Consider the following 17,433-nt stretch of genomic DNA (forward strand, 5'->3'; position numbering starts at 1 on the left):
CATATTTGACAAAGTGTCCAGTGAGTGTATGTGTCACATTTTCACATGAGAAATTTCACAAAAGATTGGGCTTGACTTCTACATACATAATGTGACGATGTAAAACATCATCACGTTTTATCTTCATATTTCGAATACTTGGTGTTTTGTAGTTGTTTATTTTCAATGTAGTATACTGCAGCACTACATTTAAAAAAACAAAAAAACAACAACAACAAAACAAGACACTGTAAAAAACGCTTTTACGCACACTTTCTTTGAACAAAGGCACTGATTTTTATGGGTTTGTTTCTACCGTCCAATCAGTATTTAAGTCATATTTGCTTTTTCAAAGAGATCTGGAGCACAGACTGACTTCACGGTCAAAATGCAAAGATTTAAACACTAGTCATCTTTGTTTCACTGAAAATAGATTTACATGAAATTATTGCTAGGTTTGTGTTCAATAAGTTGTATGGCAGTTCAGATCCCTCTCCTCCACATCTTCTTTTCTTCTTAGTATATATAAGGGAAAATCCTGTAAGGCACCCGTCGGCAGTATGTGTCCCAAGCCAGCCCGTATTTGGCTCTACACTGTCTCTCATCACGGGCCTCTCGGTGAATCAGTAAAACGGTGAAGTATATGACGTAGAAATAAGGCAGAAGATGCGAGAATCCTATAAATAAAGAGGCACATAAGACAAAAAACACAAGACAATATTATATGATTCAGTAATGAATGGTGAAAAAAAACTAGTACCTTCGTTTGCCACTGACATCAGCATTTGTGATTTGTATAAAACAAGCTGCAATCAAGTGTACATCCTCCTCTGCAAATAGCAGTTTACTTTCTATTCAGTCTTTATTGTACAAAAGCCCTGCAGTGAATACCAGTCTGATTAAGCTCTTAACAGTAATCTGTTTTTTGAGACTGCACTTAGTGTTTCAGAGCAGTACCCCTTGTCCCTTTAGTCAGCGCTTCCTCAGTCCAGGTTTACAGGGGACCACTGAGCTTGTTTGTTAGGGCAGCTTTCATCTGTCATCACTTTTTTTGGGGAGTGCATAATTTTGCAGTTTGTGACTTGTGCTACAGCGATAAAAAAGGATAAAAAGCAGAAACTAAAGAATGCATCTCAATTACAAAAGCAGAGAGACAAATGAGTCACATAATGTTGAATACCAATGAGAGAGTGTCAGCTATACAAAAGTCTGACAGTCACTATTTCAGGAAGTGGGTTTTTGAGAGAATAGGGCAATTTACAGAAGAACAAAGAGAACAGTCTCCTGCTGCCTTTGTTGGAAGCACACCAGTTGCAAATGTAATGCAAATACTTCATAAGGACATGGAGGTAGTCTGAAAAAAAATCACAGTGCACAAGGCCATTAATACCTTATATAACCAAAACCACATCAAACTGTACTGAGAGCCCAGAAAATGTGGCATTAAATGCTTAGTTAGATTGAGGCTGTTTTCCATCTGGTATTTACTCCCAAAAAAGAAAAAAGAAAAACAATAGTGGCTCAGTGAGGAGGGGTAAAATTCAGATAAAGAATTTTCAACAAAACTGTTACAAATTTACTAGAAAACAACTTCCCAGGGAACAGGTGTTAACTATTGTTTGTTCCTTATGTGCTGAGCAACAGTTCAGGGTACCCTGCCATTAAGACTCCATCGTGGGCACCGAACAGGTGAGACCAGGTGGGGGTTGATCAGGATGAATGGCCTGCCTGATCTGAACCAGAGTGTTGTTTATCTATTGGACTTCTGTGCTAAGTACAGTTTGTCAAAAACAAACACCATGTTCAAGAAGAAGGGTGTTCATAAGCGGGGTCCTGGACAGGTCTCGTGTGCCCAAATGTATAGTGAGGACCATTTTGCAGAGCCCCCAGCCTGTGAGTGAGATTTTCATCCCAACTTCCAGCAGAACCTCTGAAGCATTCAAAGGAAGGTTGGGTTAAAAAAAGAAACATGTTTAACGCCTGAGGCGCCTGCACGAATCTGCAGCTGCAAAGTGGCTGGTGTCTGTTCTGGCAGCAATGCCCAAACTGGGTGGTGAAGCCGTCAAGCTGAAGAAGTCCAATCAGGCTTGGTTAGCCTGTTTGACTCAGCTAGCAGCTGACAAGTACCAGCAAGCCTAGCAGAGTGCAGCCCTGTTAGTAGCTGAAGGAAGGCCACAGAGGACTGGGTGAAACCAAGAAACAAGACTTTTGGACAGCCTTGAAACGATTCAGACATACTGTCATGTGACTTAGAATGGGAAAGCAGCTGACCTCAACTTAATATAACCAGCAGTGGAAGGAATACTTCCACTGAGGACTCCCTCAGTCTTATTGTCACACCCAGAGGAAGAGAAGAAGTGAGGGGGATGACCGGCCCACCACTGGGGGTGAGGTCTCTGAGGTAGTTTAACAGCTCCTTGGTCACAGAGCCCCTGGGGTGGATCAGATTCTCTAGAAGTATCTTAAGGCTCTTGATGTTCTCCAGGACCAATTACACAATGATCACACTTTTAAGCCTCGCTGGAAATATTAAGCTACTAGATGTACTAGAGAAGAAGTTTGTCCACACTGGTCCTCCTGCAGCTTAAAGAAGTTGTATGTAGTGTATGTAGTAAAATCTAGTTTTTGTCCTGGTTGTGGAATACTGGACTGCTTCTTTATCCTGTTGAGCATGTTTGAGGGTGTGTGGGAGTTTGCACAACCAGTCATGTTCTTTGTGGACTTGAAGAAGGGATCTAACTGTAACCATCAGTGGATCCTCTGGTATGTGCTTCAGGAGTGTGGGGTATCTGACCCATTGCTATGATCCATTTGGCCCTCATTTGCAGTGAGAGCTTGGACTTACTGGCAATTATTTGCTCCTGGTGGGTGTTGGACTTGGCCAGGTTTTCATGGTTTAGTTTGAAATATTTGAAAATCCTTGGATCAGTAACCCATACAAAACGCTATTTAAAGACCAAAAACACATCTTTCCAATCATATTATAAAGGTAGATAAACTCAAAGTTGGAGCATGCCGCAAACACTCCCCTACTGGTCATAGATCTGTAAATGTCTACTTGTGTGACACACCCATTCATTCTCCCTCCCCTGTTTCTTCTGTTTGTCAGCCTTTCTCAAAGCTATCAGTTGGATATGCCAGGCTCGCGAGTCACCCCTGATCCGATAACGGTTCCTCAAAACGCAGCTTGTTGCTTCGTTATCAATAAATGTTTCTCATTTGAATTTGGAGTTGGGGTCCTTGCTGCTAAATACGAACTTAAAGATTTTTTTAAAAGACCATTTCAAGGTATAATCACACCAAAAATGAAAGATTATGAGTTTTGCTAAGAGTTACTTTGTCTGCACATCCATGTGTGCATCCTGGCATTAGTGACATTCATAACGAGGAGGTCAACACTTTCGTACATACATCCAAGTAAAGTTTCCGAGAAAAAAAAAGAACCTGGATTTCACAGTGGATCATTAACACAAGCAGCCATCATTATCCATTCTAAAAATAAACAAGGCTGAAGATGATTAATACTCAGCCTGACATTAATCTCTTATCCATGACTTCACCCACATATGCTAAAAAAACTGTTATGTCAGCGTGGCCTTCTTTTCTAGCAAAAAAAAAAAAAAAAGGGCAGTGGGCTTTTAAGATGTCTTACCACACGGAAGGGACCAGGCGAGGGCCATGAGGAGGTCACCAAGGTAATTGGGATGACGAACGAGACCCCACCAGCCGGACACCAGCAGCCGCTTCCCTGTTGCTGTGGCAATGGTCTCCAGTCCTGTAGGGAGTCGTAAAACACACCGATATTTCTGAATAAGATTTACCAACTCTCTGTCTCCCTCCCCACTTTGATGTGAGGAGGAAATCAATTAAAAAAAAAGACTTTATCTGAATGCGTTAAAAGATAAAAAAGGAGGGAAACAAACTGACTAGCGACACTTGGATGAGTAGGGTCCCGCCTGAACTGATTCTTCTGTGAGTTGGATTGTCTGAAAATGTAATATCCAATACCTGATGGCAAAACCCCCCAAAAAACAAAACAAAAACAAAAAATAGGTTCATTATTCATTTTCAGCCACTTTTCAGCAGAACAGCAGAAAACAGCTGACAAGCGATTACCATTCAGTGCTATTATGACTGCAGCCTTGAGTGAACTTAGGGTCTGGGGGTGCACAACCAGGAAGGCTGCCTGCAGGCCGTACGTGAAGGGAACCCAGGCCAGATCACCGAAGACCAGCATGAAACCAAAACCATCGTGCACAATGTCCATGGTGGTCAGAACAGCCTCCTGTTACAGCAAAATGAAGCAGACATTAAATAAAAGCAGCGAACAAATAAAGTTAAAAAAAAAAAGCGTGACTCTCACCTCATTCCACAGAGCGTCCGCCACATACAGCAGCTGGAAACTGTTGACCAGAATCATGGCAAGGGAGGGGGACCCTCGGAGCTCCACCTCCTTCATCAGCATGCCGAGGTTAATGACCACCTGAGGGGGTCGTGAATAATGATTAACACAAGTGGGGCTGCGTGTGTTCATTTGCACAGGTAGACAAATTGCTTCTGTGATTATGAGATTGCCAAATAAATAGTAGAATAATGACAGCATCCATTTATTTTAGTAGTAAATAAAAAGCTTCTTTTGGCTGGTCTCTTATTCTCATGTGGATGGATCCACATATGCGATTTTTACAGATGATGCTACCGTCCCAGGGATTTTCATCTCCTCCCAAACTCAAACAGGGGCTCTTTCATGTGTTAGGCAAATCAACCACTAAACTACAGAACCACTGTTTTTAGGATTAATAATCTGCCAAATAATGTCTCACTTAATCGAGTCTTTTGATTGTGCGTGAAATATAAGACAAATGTCACATTTTCTGTCTTTCTAAATAAGAAAATTCCTCCTGTGATGAAGTGATTATAAACATACAGTAAAAACTGTATTTAGGTACATCTAATCTAATCTAATATGAAACAGCATAGACTTCATTAAAAGTCAAGTCTCAGCCTTATCCATCCATGAGATCATTTGCAGGTCTTGTTCCAGTTTTCTTGAGTGAAAATTAAGAATGAATCTAACTTTTGGCAAACCGGCCATGTCGTCAAACAAGTCCTTGATATCTTCTTCACCTCCTCTGAATCACCTCAATCTGAATGACAGCTTGCAGTCAAATCTGGGTCACATGTGAGGTCTTTTGCGCAAATGTCCAATTTACATTTTAACCATTTGTGATTCAGGGCGATGTGTTTAACCGTATCTCACACGGAGTCTTTTCAGTGCTCGAATGAAAGCCCAGACTAGGCGCTGTGATCCATCATTTTATGTCAAATGGAATGAGCTGGAGTGCAGAGTCTAGAGAACAAAAAAATGTGCAAATAATTACAGCGTACACGCCAATCAATTGTCTGCCATTTGGATTAATCGAATGAATGATTAATAAATGTATTATCACACTCCAAATGTGTTCTGAGTGAAGGATACTCTGCAGCTGCATTCATTCCCCAGACTGTTGTCATTTATGTTCCCAGTGGGAAAAAAATCCATACATCGTGTACATTTTTCCGACTTGATGATACACAAGAATGCAGAAACAAAATAAATATTTCACACTCGAGCTATAAACACTCCCATAACTCAAACTGAGTTATTAAATATGAAGCTGATTTATATCTAAGAAGTAATATTTGGCACTATTATACCAAAGTACAAGGAATCCATTAAATTATTAAGAAAGCCCATTGTGCTTTAGTATTTGAGACTTTATCAGTAACTGTAAAATGCTGAACGCTAAAAGAAAGTAGTTTGGACGTTGAACAGGAAATGAAAATATCCCACACAGTGTCTGTAGCCAGTTGGTGGAGGCTTTTTCTGGGCTCTCCCACGCACATGGCTTTAAAACATTCACATGTGCAAAGGTTTTTCCTTTGTACACTGTAAATACCAAAGGAAAACGGCTCCTCGCATCAGTGCTTTACGGAGACGCTTTAACCTTCTGCTGTCTCGGTGCTGCCGTTTTTGTGACCGGCGATGACATTGAGAACCTCGTGGTCATTTTAGGGATCTTGTTTGAGGTTCTACAGCACATTTAGTCTAATTTAGTCTGATGACTCAGACACGGATAGCTGCGCGCTCCCCAGTCCTCCAGCAAATGTCTTACTGTGTCAGGTCATCAGGGAGAAAAGCTTTGGATTGTGACTGTGTCAAACTCACAGACTGCAAATTATTATGGAAGCTCAGAGGAGAGCAATACCGCCACCTGTTGGTCATGTTGGGCTCTTGGACAGAAATGACCATTAATGTTATTTAATGCATTTAACGTGAATCTGAAGGTGTTTTGCACACTTACAAATACATCCGGGTAAGACTCTATTATCTTGCCGGGCCTTTCTGTGCAGAGTCATGCTCTCCCTGCGGCTGTGTCGATTCTGTCCGAGTACTCTGACTTCCTCACAGAATCCAAAGACATGCTGTTAATGGGGTTAACTTAACGTGAACGTTTGTTTGTTTGTCTCTGTGTTAACCCTGAGACATAGTGGTGACCTGTCCAGGGTGTACCCTGCCTATAGGGATAGGATAGTGGAGCCACTTAGATAAGTGGAAGAGAATGAATGGATGACCACTAAAGTAACAAGGATCTTGTCATCTAGTTAGAGACAGTTTTCAAATTTATCTCTTATAGAGTACTGTATCTATAAATCTTTAAAAAAACACTTCTGAACAGTGTTAAGGTGAGCCAAGTAGTTTGCTCCTCTGGGTAAACTCACCCAGCCAATCAGACCCGGTCTGAGCTCGCAGAAATATTTCAGGTCAAAATCTCCAATCCGGGGGTTTAGCTCCCGCCCGATGAAGAAGTCATAGAGCGGGTTTCCTAAATCATATCAAAGAGAAAAATGGGTTAAATCACAAAAATCAAATGCTATAATTACATGCTGACATAAAGGTAGCAGCGTAGCAAGTACAGGAGCGCTATCTTACTTAACAGTTTGTCTCATACATAATGCCTACAAGCTCCTGTTGAGCGTGGCTGTTAGATAATTACCCACAGGAACACCTAAATCCTCCAGCAAACAATACAACAAGCCTGTGGACGCACTGAATGCTGCCAGCTGCTGGGTTTAAACCGTGTTTTAGCATGGATTGAACCTTTATTAATGATCCTCAACATCTCACCTGTGTTTCCCCCCAAAGCAAGCTCATAGGAAGGAGCCCAGAAGGAGCGGATGTAGAGGTAGATGGAGAACAGGAACGACACAGCTATTGCACATACTGCCAAAGGCAACAGCAGCTCAAACAGATACCCCAGAGGAGCCCCAAGCCCCAGTAACAACATCAGGAACACACCGCTGATGCACAGGCCATGAAAACCTGAGGGAGGGAAACAAACAACACTAAATGTTGTCGCCTGGAGGAGCGAGATAAGCAGGCTGACAGAGGCTTGCATGGAGAAAAAGGTAAAAGTTGGAAGAGCTGAGAAATATGTAACTTCAACTTTTAGATCAGACCGGTGGATTTTAGATTTTCTTTTTCTTTTTTTTTTAAATCAAATTTACTACAGTCAGCAACACAACTGTGAACAATACATTTGCAGTCAAAACATGTATAATACTAAAGAATAGCTGTGAAACATTGCAGATAGTGCTGCAGGATTAGAAATTATTTCACACTTAGGTTTAAGATTTAAATCTGTTTCTTGAAGGCGCACAGATTCTGTCCTAAACAGAAATGCTTTCTGCCCTGCTCAACGATACCATTTATGGGATACTTGAGGCGTGTTCCATCTCTGAGCACCAGCCCTTCAGACACCTGCAGGCAATAAGCAGAAAACAACACAAATCATATGCTGCATACCTATTACAGTGTCATAAGGTCAATAACTCAACCCATTCTTTCTCATTTCTCTAGTTCTCAACTAATGTTAGCAAACTTTAAAAAAATACCAGCATAATTGTGCAGCTTAGAAAGTTCATCTGTAAAAATGCTGGACTCTAGGCAGAGAGCGCCTATAGCCACAGATGAACTGTATTATACAGGTCGCTGTATTTTATAAACTTTTCAGTATGTAGCAAAGGAGAAGTGTTGAAGCATGTAGCTCTGAAAGAACTCTAATTGCAGAGTACACTCATTTAACCAAGATGATGATCACACTGACTGGAACTTAACAGACAATAATTATCTGCTGATTTATTAGTATTAATTATTACACACAGCATGTTATAAAGCTATGTTTACAGCTTCATTATACACATAAGCTAGATCACAAACCCACAGCAGGTTTCACTGTAAGTTTCACATTGAATTGGGCTGATGAACATGCCGTACCTTTCCTAATGGCATCAAATAGATGACTGCATGCAAAGCAAACCACCCGAGAAGAAGCACGGGGGCCAGCGGGTCCCACAGCTGGTCAGTTGAGGGAAGGGGGGGTGGCCATTGGAACAAACTGGCCTCAGGAGATCGGCTCAAACAGATCAGGAACAGCACCGTTAATGGAAGAAAGACGGGAATGCACACGGCACCTGAAAGATGAATACAATTAAAGAGTCAGACAAAAGCATGATGACAGGTGAGGTGCGTGTTAAGACAGCATGGCTGAGACAACATGTAAAGAAGTGAAACAGCATCCGTGGAGATTTGGCATTGCAGCACATTAATAATGCATATGCAGGTAAACTGTGGTAACTCTAATAACTGCAGAGTAGCAAAACAATTCAGTCAGCTGACTGTAAACATCAGTAGTGGCGGATGTGAAATCTGTGGTTAGCTGAACTGGAAAAGCAAGATATGAAGCATCATGCACTTTTCACTTCAGCAATGATGAATCTGACATAGGAGGCTGCCTTGATTTTCGATTAGAGGTGTAATGATGGAGATGATGCTGTGATGCCAGCGATCATTACTACAGTGCAACATCCTACATCCTATTAGTTTTACTGAGGCATCAATCTTATGGTCCACCGAACAACTGCTCAATTTAATAAAACAACACATCTCTTGGCAGTGTCAGCATCATAAATAGCGCATTAGTGTAAACGTTCTTTTGTATGTCAGCTAATAATATCACCACCACTTATTTCTTCCTTTTATAAAATCAGGATCCTCTTAGCTTCTATCTAATTTGTATATAAAAATAGCATTTAGCTGCAGGGAAATGCGATAGCACTGCATTTGCAGACAGCAGCTTGAGCATCAGAGTGCATGAATGAATCAAAGGAAAGAAAAGTTGCTGTTGTTTTTCTAGTTTAGTGCAGCAATGCCCAGCACTGTGATCATGGCAACGTGACATCAAATTAAATCGAAGATGTCTACTAGCACGACATGAAGACACACTGCTGTGACTTACCCAGGGTTCCTCCAAATTCCCTCTCTGAGTCATGTGACAGTTTGTGTTTGAGTGCTTGACTGTTTGGTCTCATTATTGTGCTCCTGTTTAAAAAGAAGACAATATATACAATAAGTTAAAAGGTTGTAAAAATGACAACACAAACCCCTCAGAGACTGCATTCTTATTAAGATCTTGAAGCTTGAAGATACTTTTTTACCAACTACCAGCAATCAGTAATTATTATCTAAAACCGGAGATTTAAAGAGCATACACACTGCAATACACTTATAACTGGTTTATTAAACCCTGTAAACCCACAGAGTCCCTCCTCAGGGTAGACAAACTGAGATTTCCACCAGACTGTACCAACAAGACTGTCAGCGTTTGAACTCTTTCTGTAACAAAGCTGTCAGGAAAGTGAAGTTGACTTCAAAGGCATCTCTCCTCTTTCAGTAAAATCTAAAGCTGAGGGCTTCCGCTTGCAGTAGAGTATTTTTTTTTTAATGATTCTATTTGTACTTTTACGCGAGTAGATCCAAGCACTTCTTCTACAGGTGCATACTTGTCGGACTATATTTGATGTAAACCCCTCACACTGAATGGCGAGGCCATAATAATGATGCATTCAAATACTCAAAGGGAATTCTAAATGTGGGTTAATAATCAAACTTGACAAAAAGCAAGAGAAATGGTCAACGAGACTATTAAGGGTCATCAAAAAGTCATTATGGTTCGATTTAAAAACCTTTTTCTTATAAAATTTTAAATTGCTGCTTATTTCTGCACACCCGTGCTGGACTGTTGCGATGGGTGCCATAAATAAATAAGGCAAAGTTCAGGTCAAGCTGCTGTCAGTTCCTGAGCAGTTCTGCTGTGGACAGTGACACACGGGTTGGACCAGTTACCTGTGAACGAACTGAAGGCTTTCCGAAAACACCGCAAACACGAAGAGTGCAAATCTGTAGTCCTGTTTAGCTTCTTACCAGTTCCTGCAAAATGGGATGTTTGCATCAAGGCAGCTCGTCAGCGTCCATCCAGCAACCTGCACACGGACACGCCCCCAACTACGTTACCGCAGCACGAAATCCTCCCCGCGCCAATCAGGAGTCTCCGCGGTCATCAGAAGAGGGTGGGAGAAAAGGGCTTAGCCAATCAAATGCGATCGTCAGGTGGCGACAGTCCGTGTACTCTCCAGACAGTAGAAAATGTTGTGAAATTCGCCTCAGTCACCATCATGCTGACAAGTTAGATCAGTGCAGGAGCACAATGCTATATCTACCAGCTGATTTCAACAGGGGCAGCAAGAACCTCTGAATCCCACATTCATACACTTTTATTGCAGACAAGCTACATTTAAACATTCCTTACATGGAAACAAGCCCAGAAAACAGAGACTCAAACGACATGAAGGTAGCAGGTAGACACACATGGATTACATAATCAGAAAATTATTATTCAGCAAAGCACTCTTAAAAATTATTTATTAATACATGTGATTTTCACAGGACACAGGTTCTCTCTTTAGTCATTAATATTATGTACGTAAGGTCAATATTTTATCCTTCAAGTGAAACAGGTGCTAAAAGCTTCAGCTTGTACAGTGGATTATTCAACTCTATCTTTGTATAAGGAGGAGATGGAGAAGATTTTGTTAGTTTGTAACAGTTACAATATCAAACCAAAGTGGTACAGGCTCATTTGCACTTTAATGACAAGCACTTCAATTTAAATCTGCCACAAATTTGACGTCAGTTAACAGCTACTACTGTTTGATTTAGTGTTGAAAAATTAATAATTCCTGACTCGTTCGATCTGGATCAACAGACTGAACAGCAAGTGTTGAACAGAAAAGAAGTGTTTAAATTTGGATTCATGATTTCAGTGTAATTCTTTCCATCCCCCCGAGCCTTAGCCTCTTTCACAGATAACTTCTATCACACTCTGCTCCATCGGTGCGGGATCCAGGCAGCGGTGGGCGGCGCTTCCAACGATCTCATCTAGCAGGAAGTGCACGAGATTCTCGTCGGAAACAAAGCGCCACAAGTACATCTGCAGGTAGTGGCAGTCCACCTGGATCTGCTGCAGCCCGTATCGGCCAAAAGTGCGCAGGCGGACGCACTCCAGAAATGTTTTTAAGCTGATTTTGATAATTCCCGTCATCACGGACACCTGAGGAAGCAGAAAGATGTGCAAGTGAAAATGTAAGATTTTTCCTTTTTCATTTTGTTAAATGAGGACCATCTGCAGATCTGCACCCACCTTGTTGAACTCCACTGAGCTAAAGATGTCAATCCTTTCAGAGAACAGCTTGTGTATGTTGCTCAGCAGATTGGTATCCATGGGAGCACTGAAGGTAAACAGAAGACAAGTGCTTAAGAAAATGTGTTTAAAAATAAATTTAAAAAGTTAAAGTGTGATTAAAAATGCCTATGAAACAACTGACATCGTACTTTGAAGTGGTAATATAACACTGTATCTATGTGCCTTTTATTTATAATATTTTAATAACCACTCAGTGGTTATTAAGATGTCATTACAATGTAATTTCTTTATGCTGACATTTCCAAAATCACTCACTGTACTCTACCAAAATAAATAAATAAATGAATCAAAATCAAAAACGGGGTGCCAAACATAAGGCCCAAGGTCCAAAATCGGCCCGACAAAGGCTCCAATCTGGCCCACTGACTGGCATAGAAAAATGTGAAGGCAACCATACATTTTTGAATTTTAATTGTGTTTTCAGAAGTTTTACAGCTTTTCTTACTTATAAAGAGCTTCCCTGTGGCCATTCATAGCAAAGTAAAATAATTAAGAAAAGTAAAGTAAGATAGGAAAGGAAAGGAATTACAGAAAGATTCCTGTTTTTTCACTGTATATTGTATTTTTTACTGTGAGTCAACAAATTTTCAGTTTTATAATTATAGGACAATATGGTAATAAGCTACCAGATCTTTCTGTGTAATTTTACACATTTATTTCTTACAGTTTAAGCCCAATGAGTCATGCTGACAGTTTTCTTTCATTAACTGCAGCAGCATTTCTTCATCACGTAGAAAAACCGAGACGTAGTGTTGAAATTACACTTCTTTTTCTTATATTGGGATATATTAGGGATTAAATGTTTGGTTAAACTTCCGGGCCACTTACGGTCAAAATAGGCTGCATGTGGCCCACAATATAAACAAGTTTGACATTCCTGATTTAAAATTTGTAGGTAGCTCTGCACCACTGCTACCACTATTATTAACTATCTTAAGGTCAGTCTTTGAAAATCCCATTCTCACCACTTGCATGTGTGTGTTTGCAGTGCACACTGGATCACATGCTGTGTGGTTAAGAGGACAAAGTTACAAGCCAGAGAGCCATAACTTGTAAACAGGTTGCTGCATGCTTACACACCAGTCAGTTAATTTCTACAGAAATGTTTATCTTCAGATACCGCCGGACATAGACCGTTATGCCCTTGGAGACAAACTCACAGCAGAAAACTGTGTAAATGTTGCAAGTAAACTGCACGAATTCTGCATTTTCACCTTTGACCTAATGCACAGCCTCTGAGCTTGAACACTCCAACCTTTTCCACTGAAAATTCCTGTTTGGGAGTTAGTATTTGTTTTCTATGGAAGTTTGAAATCACAGATGTTCAAGAACATCCAAACGCCGATTGAAAATCTTGAAGGGAAACATTGGACAGATATATAAAGGCCCTTCTATTGTTTCATTTTCTGCACATTACACTCTACTTACTCTACTTTTGCGCAATGGTGTAAACCCATGGTGTCCAAACCCAGGCCTCAAGGGCCGGTGTCCTGCAGGTTTTAGATGTGTCCTTGATCCATCACAGCAGATTTAAAAGCTAAATTACCTCCTCAACATGTCTTGAAGTTCTCCAGAGGCCTGCTAATGAACTAATCATTTGATTCAAGTGTGTTGACCCAGGGTGTTATCTAAAACCTGCAGGACACCGGCCCTCGAGGCCTGTAGTTGGCCAAGCCTGGTGTGAACAGAACCAAAAAAAAACCACGACTGCCACCAGCTGAGCGGTGTGTGTAGAGCTATGGTACCTTGGGGTGTAGCTGGCAGCATAGCGGGCTTGCTGCCTGGAGCTGCTGTAGACAGAGAAAGTCCTTTTGCTGGAGTCGCTGCTGTGCGCTTTCCTCACGCCCTCTTCATACAAGAGACCAACCTATTGTGCAGAAGTTTCATAAAACAGCCCGTTCATGTGGGATCATGAGTGCGTGAGGACAGTGGGACAGTTGCAAAAACTCTCACCTGCACATCAATGGATGTGGTGTCCTCTACCACTCTCTTCATGACAGCGCGGACATTTCTTGGCTCGATGGTGTTAACCCAGTCTCTGGTTTCAACGCTTTTTCTTAACATTTGGGAGATAATCAGACCCTGAACCTGAAGCAAAACAAAAATAAAGCAACTAAATAAAAAGGATGTTTCGCTTTTGTGACTTTTAAAGGTTGTTGATAAAAGCCTACCTTGACATAATGGTTGAGTAGTTTCTGTGCTGCCTCCCTGGCTTCTGCACATAAAGTTGTAACAGGTGTTACGGGACTGTGGTGCTGAGAGAGAGCAAAAAGCACATTCTTGTCATTGTCTTTGGCAAGGTGACTGGCTGATTAGAGAGATCAAACACATAATGACAGCTAGCTCTCCTTGTTTTGTGATACCTGTACAAGGAACTGTTCATCTGTGAGAGTAAGTATGTAGGAGATGGTAGAGGTTTCGTAGTCCAAGCAAAGACGAGACAGCAGCAACAGAAGGGCTGGGGGAGTTGAACCTCCTTTGTCTCCGGCGGTCTCACAAAACTGCCGAGAAGACTGGCACACAAACTTGATAAAGCTCACCACCAGGCTCTCACGTACACCCTGGCTGCAGAATTCACCCTAAAAGGGAGGGGAGACACACACAAACCGGTATCACTCGCACAATGTAGAGACAACACGCAGGGTTACAGTAACACATGATGTCACACATTAGTTCAAACTCATATGAAAACTATAAAAGGTAGTTTGGGAGCAAAAAACCCCAGAAAATGTTCACCTTGAAGTACGGCTTGTTGGAGAATGTGATGTCCTTAGCTGTAAAGAGATGCACTGACGCCAGCACCGACTTAATCTGATTGAGAATTGAGGCTGACAGGGAGGAGAGCAGCTCTGGTAGGCTGGTTGGAGCGTCTCTGCCAGAGGCTGGCCCAGCCACAGAAGTGCCAGCCACAGAGAGACGAGGAGTTGCCAGAGCCTGCCTCACGTCTGTCAAGCTGTCCATGTAGAAGCTCTGCAGAGCGGAAAGGTACTGCTTGACTCGCTCCGTTGCCGCCCGTATCACAATCTCCGTCCCCTTGTTTGGCACAGCTGAGCCAGGCAGAAGTTTGGCCACAGCCTGGAGTCTGCGGTGGAAGCGGTCCAGCGCACGTACAAGTAGGGAGTTATCCCCGACCCCTTTCTCCTCTTGTATCCTCCGCTCGACAAGCATGAAATATCGAGCAGCCAGATCATCCACAAAGACATGCAGCTTGCCATTTGCCATCTGAGGAATATTTTTGGATGCCAGCTCACCCTTTTGAGCATGGTTGATAAACAGTTCTTGATAGGACGTGATTACCAAACATAAACTGCTCACAAACTCATTGCAGCCTCTGTCGATGAATTCCAGAATGTCAGTGTTTGATGCGGGGGAAGGCAGAGAGCTGTTTTTGGGAGAGCCATCGGCCGGCGATCCGGGGGCTGTTGTAGACGACAACCCATGCACGGAAGCATCTTTTGTGGCTGAGGTGGACGGGTACGGCCTTATCTCTGCTTCCAGGCCCTGAAGATCTGACTCAAGGCGAGACCGCGCGTGGCTCAGGAATTTATCACAGAGCTCTTCTGCTGGCTCATCCAACTGCAACAGAAGCTCCACACACTCTGATAAATCTTTGGCACTTGACCCACCATCCCTATGATCACAAGAAGAAAAGACAGAAGCAGAAATTTAATGAAACGTGTGATTTTTTTTTCCTGAAGTTTGGTCAGTTTTGGCTCACGCATCAGCCTCTTATAAAAGGAAAAGTTTTTGAGTTGGCATCTAAAACTACACTAAAAACTAAAACTAGGTGTGAAAGCACATCCTAGTCAACTTAAATAAAACTACACTATTTAAACTAGACTTTGGAAAAAAAACTTACTGAAACAGTATAAAACAAAACTACCCAAAATAAAACAAAACAAAACAAAGCAAAAATAGTATATATGTATAAAATTTGTCAATAAAACCTCTCTGATGAGGTTGATGTCCATTTGTTTATTGTCTATGAGTCAACTCAATTGCTGTTTTTTTAATTTTTTATTTTAATATCTATGCAGTTGTGTCAAACATGCTGTTTATGCCAATTAAAATTATTTTTGTTATATATTGTAATAACTAGTCATTGTCACCTGAACTTCTGTCGAAGCTCCTGTGCCAGCTTGTCCATGATGGCGTGACAGTCATCCTGAATTCCCTTGAAGGAGGGCAGGTGGCTGTACTGCTGCAGTACGCAGCGAGCACGGCGGTGGGTGTTCACTGCCTGAGCGTAGGCCTGCAGCTCCAAACATTTATTCAACCTTGCAGGGAGTTCAAACAGAAACTGCAGCTTCCTCAACAGAGTGTGAACACCTGGAGTGAGACATGGTAAGACCCCAAAAAATAAATAAAATACAAATCACACAATTAAAAAGTTTCATTCAAATAAACAGTCAGGTTAGGTCTCACCAGAGAGTTTGGTTATCTGCGCATGCTGGTCTTGAAGAGTGCCGCTGATCCGAGCGCTGAACTCTGTGATCGCAGCCATGTTAGCAGACAGACAATCCATTTCATCTTCCATCTTCTTGAAGTCATTCTTCATCTTTCTTATAGTGTCTGGCAGAAGGAAAGAAAAAGGAAGGCTGTTTCAGCTATCCAGGTTTGCACAATTTAATGTCAGCTTACGTTACAGCAGCAGCGTGTGTGTGTGTTTGTGATGTTCCCTTCACCTGTAGCTGATATAAACTTGTTGTAGTTTTCATACACCAGGGTCTGCATGTCGCTGTCCAAAGAGCGGATCTGCCTGACCATACAGGTCTCCTGGTCCATCAGCTCCGTGAGAGAGCACTCCCTCCTGAGCTGGATTTGGATATTTAAAAAAAGAAGTTACTGTACATATGCTTAGTGGTCATTTGTGTCTTCTATATGTAGTGTGATGTAGTATTAGCACTGGTTCATTTCTCACTGTTTGGCAAAGACAGGAGCAGATTTGTGTTTTAAAATTCACAGCCATCTATATCTTTACTTGTAGTGACATTACAACTGGGACAAATGAAGGAAGTACTCTGGTGTTTTCTTCAGTTCATGTAACATCACTGCAATCTGCACTGTGTATAGTATTGTCGATTTCAGCATTTCATGTTCTATTATCTGGCATCAAGCTTACGCTAAAATTCTGAAGCAGTCCAGCTTTGTGAGCCACTGAACGGATTACAATGACAATAGCAGTTTCGCACCTTGTTGAGATAGAGCTCCGGGTCAAAATGAGGCCCATTGATGTCGCAGGGATCCAGGGACTCCGGCTGCTCCGGGGCCTTTCCTTCCTCATTCAGCCCGTAGTACAGCTTCAACATGCCGTGCACTCTCCGCCTCCTTCCCGGGTCCTCAGCCACCGGCACCGAGCCCTCGTCCATAATGAACGGCGGCCAGCTGTGAAACGTTTAAAGTAAAATAACGATAAACAAAGGCGACGACAGACCAGCTGACAGGAGACAAACGACAGCCTCTAGCTGGGAAACGGCAACACAAAGCTCCTGTGTGACCGCTGTGTGTTTAGCCTCGCTGCCAACTGGAAACAACAAAATCATTCAGGATAAATATTCAGAAAATGTCATATTTTCTCTGAGGCAGAAGCAGCTAGGTGGAAGCGGTGTTGTTTCCGGGTTTCTAGCCTATCCGGTGTTACGTCGCCCACCAGTGCACGTAATCTAAACAGCCAATTAGAGCAGTTTCTCTTTGTTGATCTTTTTATTCACTATAGGCTTCAAAATTTATGTATTTTATGTAAGAATGTATGTTTTTGGCAAAGTATAGACAGAGACAAAGCTCATAATTGTTCAGGTAAGTGTTCTAGTTA

General features: G+C 41.9%; 2 protein-coding genes across 3 annotated transcripts; both read right to left on the reverse strand.

Annotated features, from left to right (window-relative positions):
- Window positions 1–142: 142 nt before the first annotated feature.
- tm7sf2 (transmembrane 7 superfamily member 2) lies at window positions 143–10,426 on the reverse strand. Of its 2 annotated transcripts, none has more exons than XM_003450470.5 (11): window positions 10,283–10,426; window positions 9,318–9,400; window positions 8,297–8,493; window positions 7,726–7,780; window positions 7,148–7,342; window positions 6,742–6,845; window positions 4,343–4,462; window positions 4,096–4,264; window positions 3,907–3,987; window positions 3,632–3,754; window positions 143–656 (listed from the first exon to the last, which is right to left on the reverse strand). In XM_003450470.5, the coding sequence occupies exons 2-11, from the start codon at window positions 9,388–9,390 to the stop codon at window positions 496–498; spliced, it is 1,278 nt and encodes a 425-aa protein (XP_003450518.1). In that variant the 5' UTR covers window positions 9,391–9,400; window positions 10,283–10,426; the 3' UTR covers window positions 143–495. The 2 variants fall into 2 exon arrangements, with proteins under 2 accessions (XP_003450518.1, XP_005472010.1); XM_005471953.4 differs by having other exon boundaries at window positions 10,205–10,360.
- Window positions 10,427–10,614: 188 nt separating this feature from the next.
- vps51 (VPS51 subunit of GARP complex) lies at window positions 10,615–17,265 on the reverse strand. The gene is made up of 11 exons (XM_003450441.5): window positions 16,814–17,265; window positions 16,307–16,436; window positions 16,047–16,193; window positions 15,731–15,950; window positions 14,358–15,252; window positions 13,985–14,200; window positions 13,793–13,876; window positions 13,575–13,709; window positions 13,367–13,488; window positions 11,559–11,646; window positions 10,615–11,468 (listed from the first exon to the last, which is right to left on the reverse strand). Exons 1-11 carry the CDS (start codon window positions 16,988–16,990, stop codon window positions 11,208–11,210), a joined length of 2,475 nt encoding a protein of 824 aa, XP_003450489.1. The 5' UTR covers window positions 16,991–17,265; the 3' UTR covers window positions 10,615–11,207.
- Window positions 17,266–17,433: the final 168 nt, after the last annotated feature.

The sequence above is a fragment of the Oreochromis niloticus genome, linkage group LG10, assembly GCF_001858045.2.
Source record: "Oreochromis niloticus isolate F11D_XX linkage group LG10, O_niloticus_UMD_NMBU, whole genome shotgun sequence".
NCBI lineage: Eukaryota > Metazoa > Chordata > Actinopteri > Cichliformes > Cichlidae > Oreochromis > Oreochromis niloticus.

Coding starts and splice junctions, on each gene's coding strand:
- tm7sf2 (XM_003450470.5), bottom strand. CDS start 9,390: ATGAGACCAAACAGTCAAGCACTCAAACACAAACTGTCACATGACTCA. Junction 4,265..4,342: donor CGGACGCTCTGTGGAATGAG/GTGAGAGTCACG, acceptor TTGCTGTAACAG/GAGGCTGTTCTGACCACCAT. Junction 3,755..3,906: donor TACTCATCCAAGTGTCGCTA/GTCAGTTTGTTT, acceptor GACTCCCTACAG/GACTGGAGACCATTGCCACA.
- vps51 (XM_003450441.5), bottom strand. CDS start 16,990: ATGGACGAGGGCTCGGTGCCGGTGGCTGAGGACCCGGGAAGGAGGCGG. Junction 13,710..13,792: donor TACTCAACCATTATGTCAAG/GTAGGCTTTTAT, acceptor GTTTTGCTTCAG/GTTCAGGGTCTGATTATCTC. Junction 13,489..13,574: donor CCACATCCATTGATGTGCAG/GTGAGAGTTTTT, acceptor TCTGCACAATAG/GTTGGTCTCTTGTATGAAGA.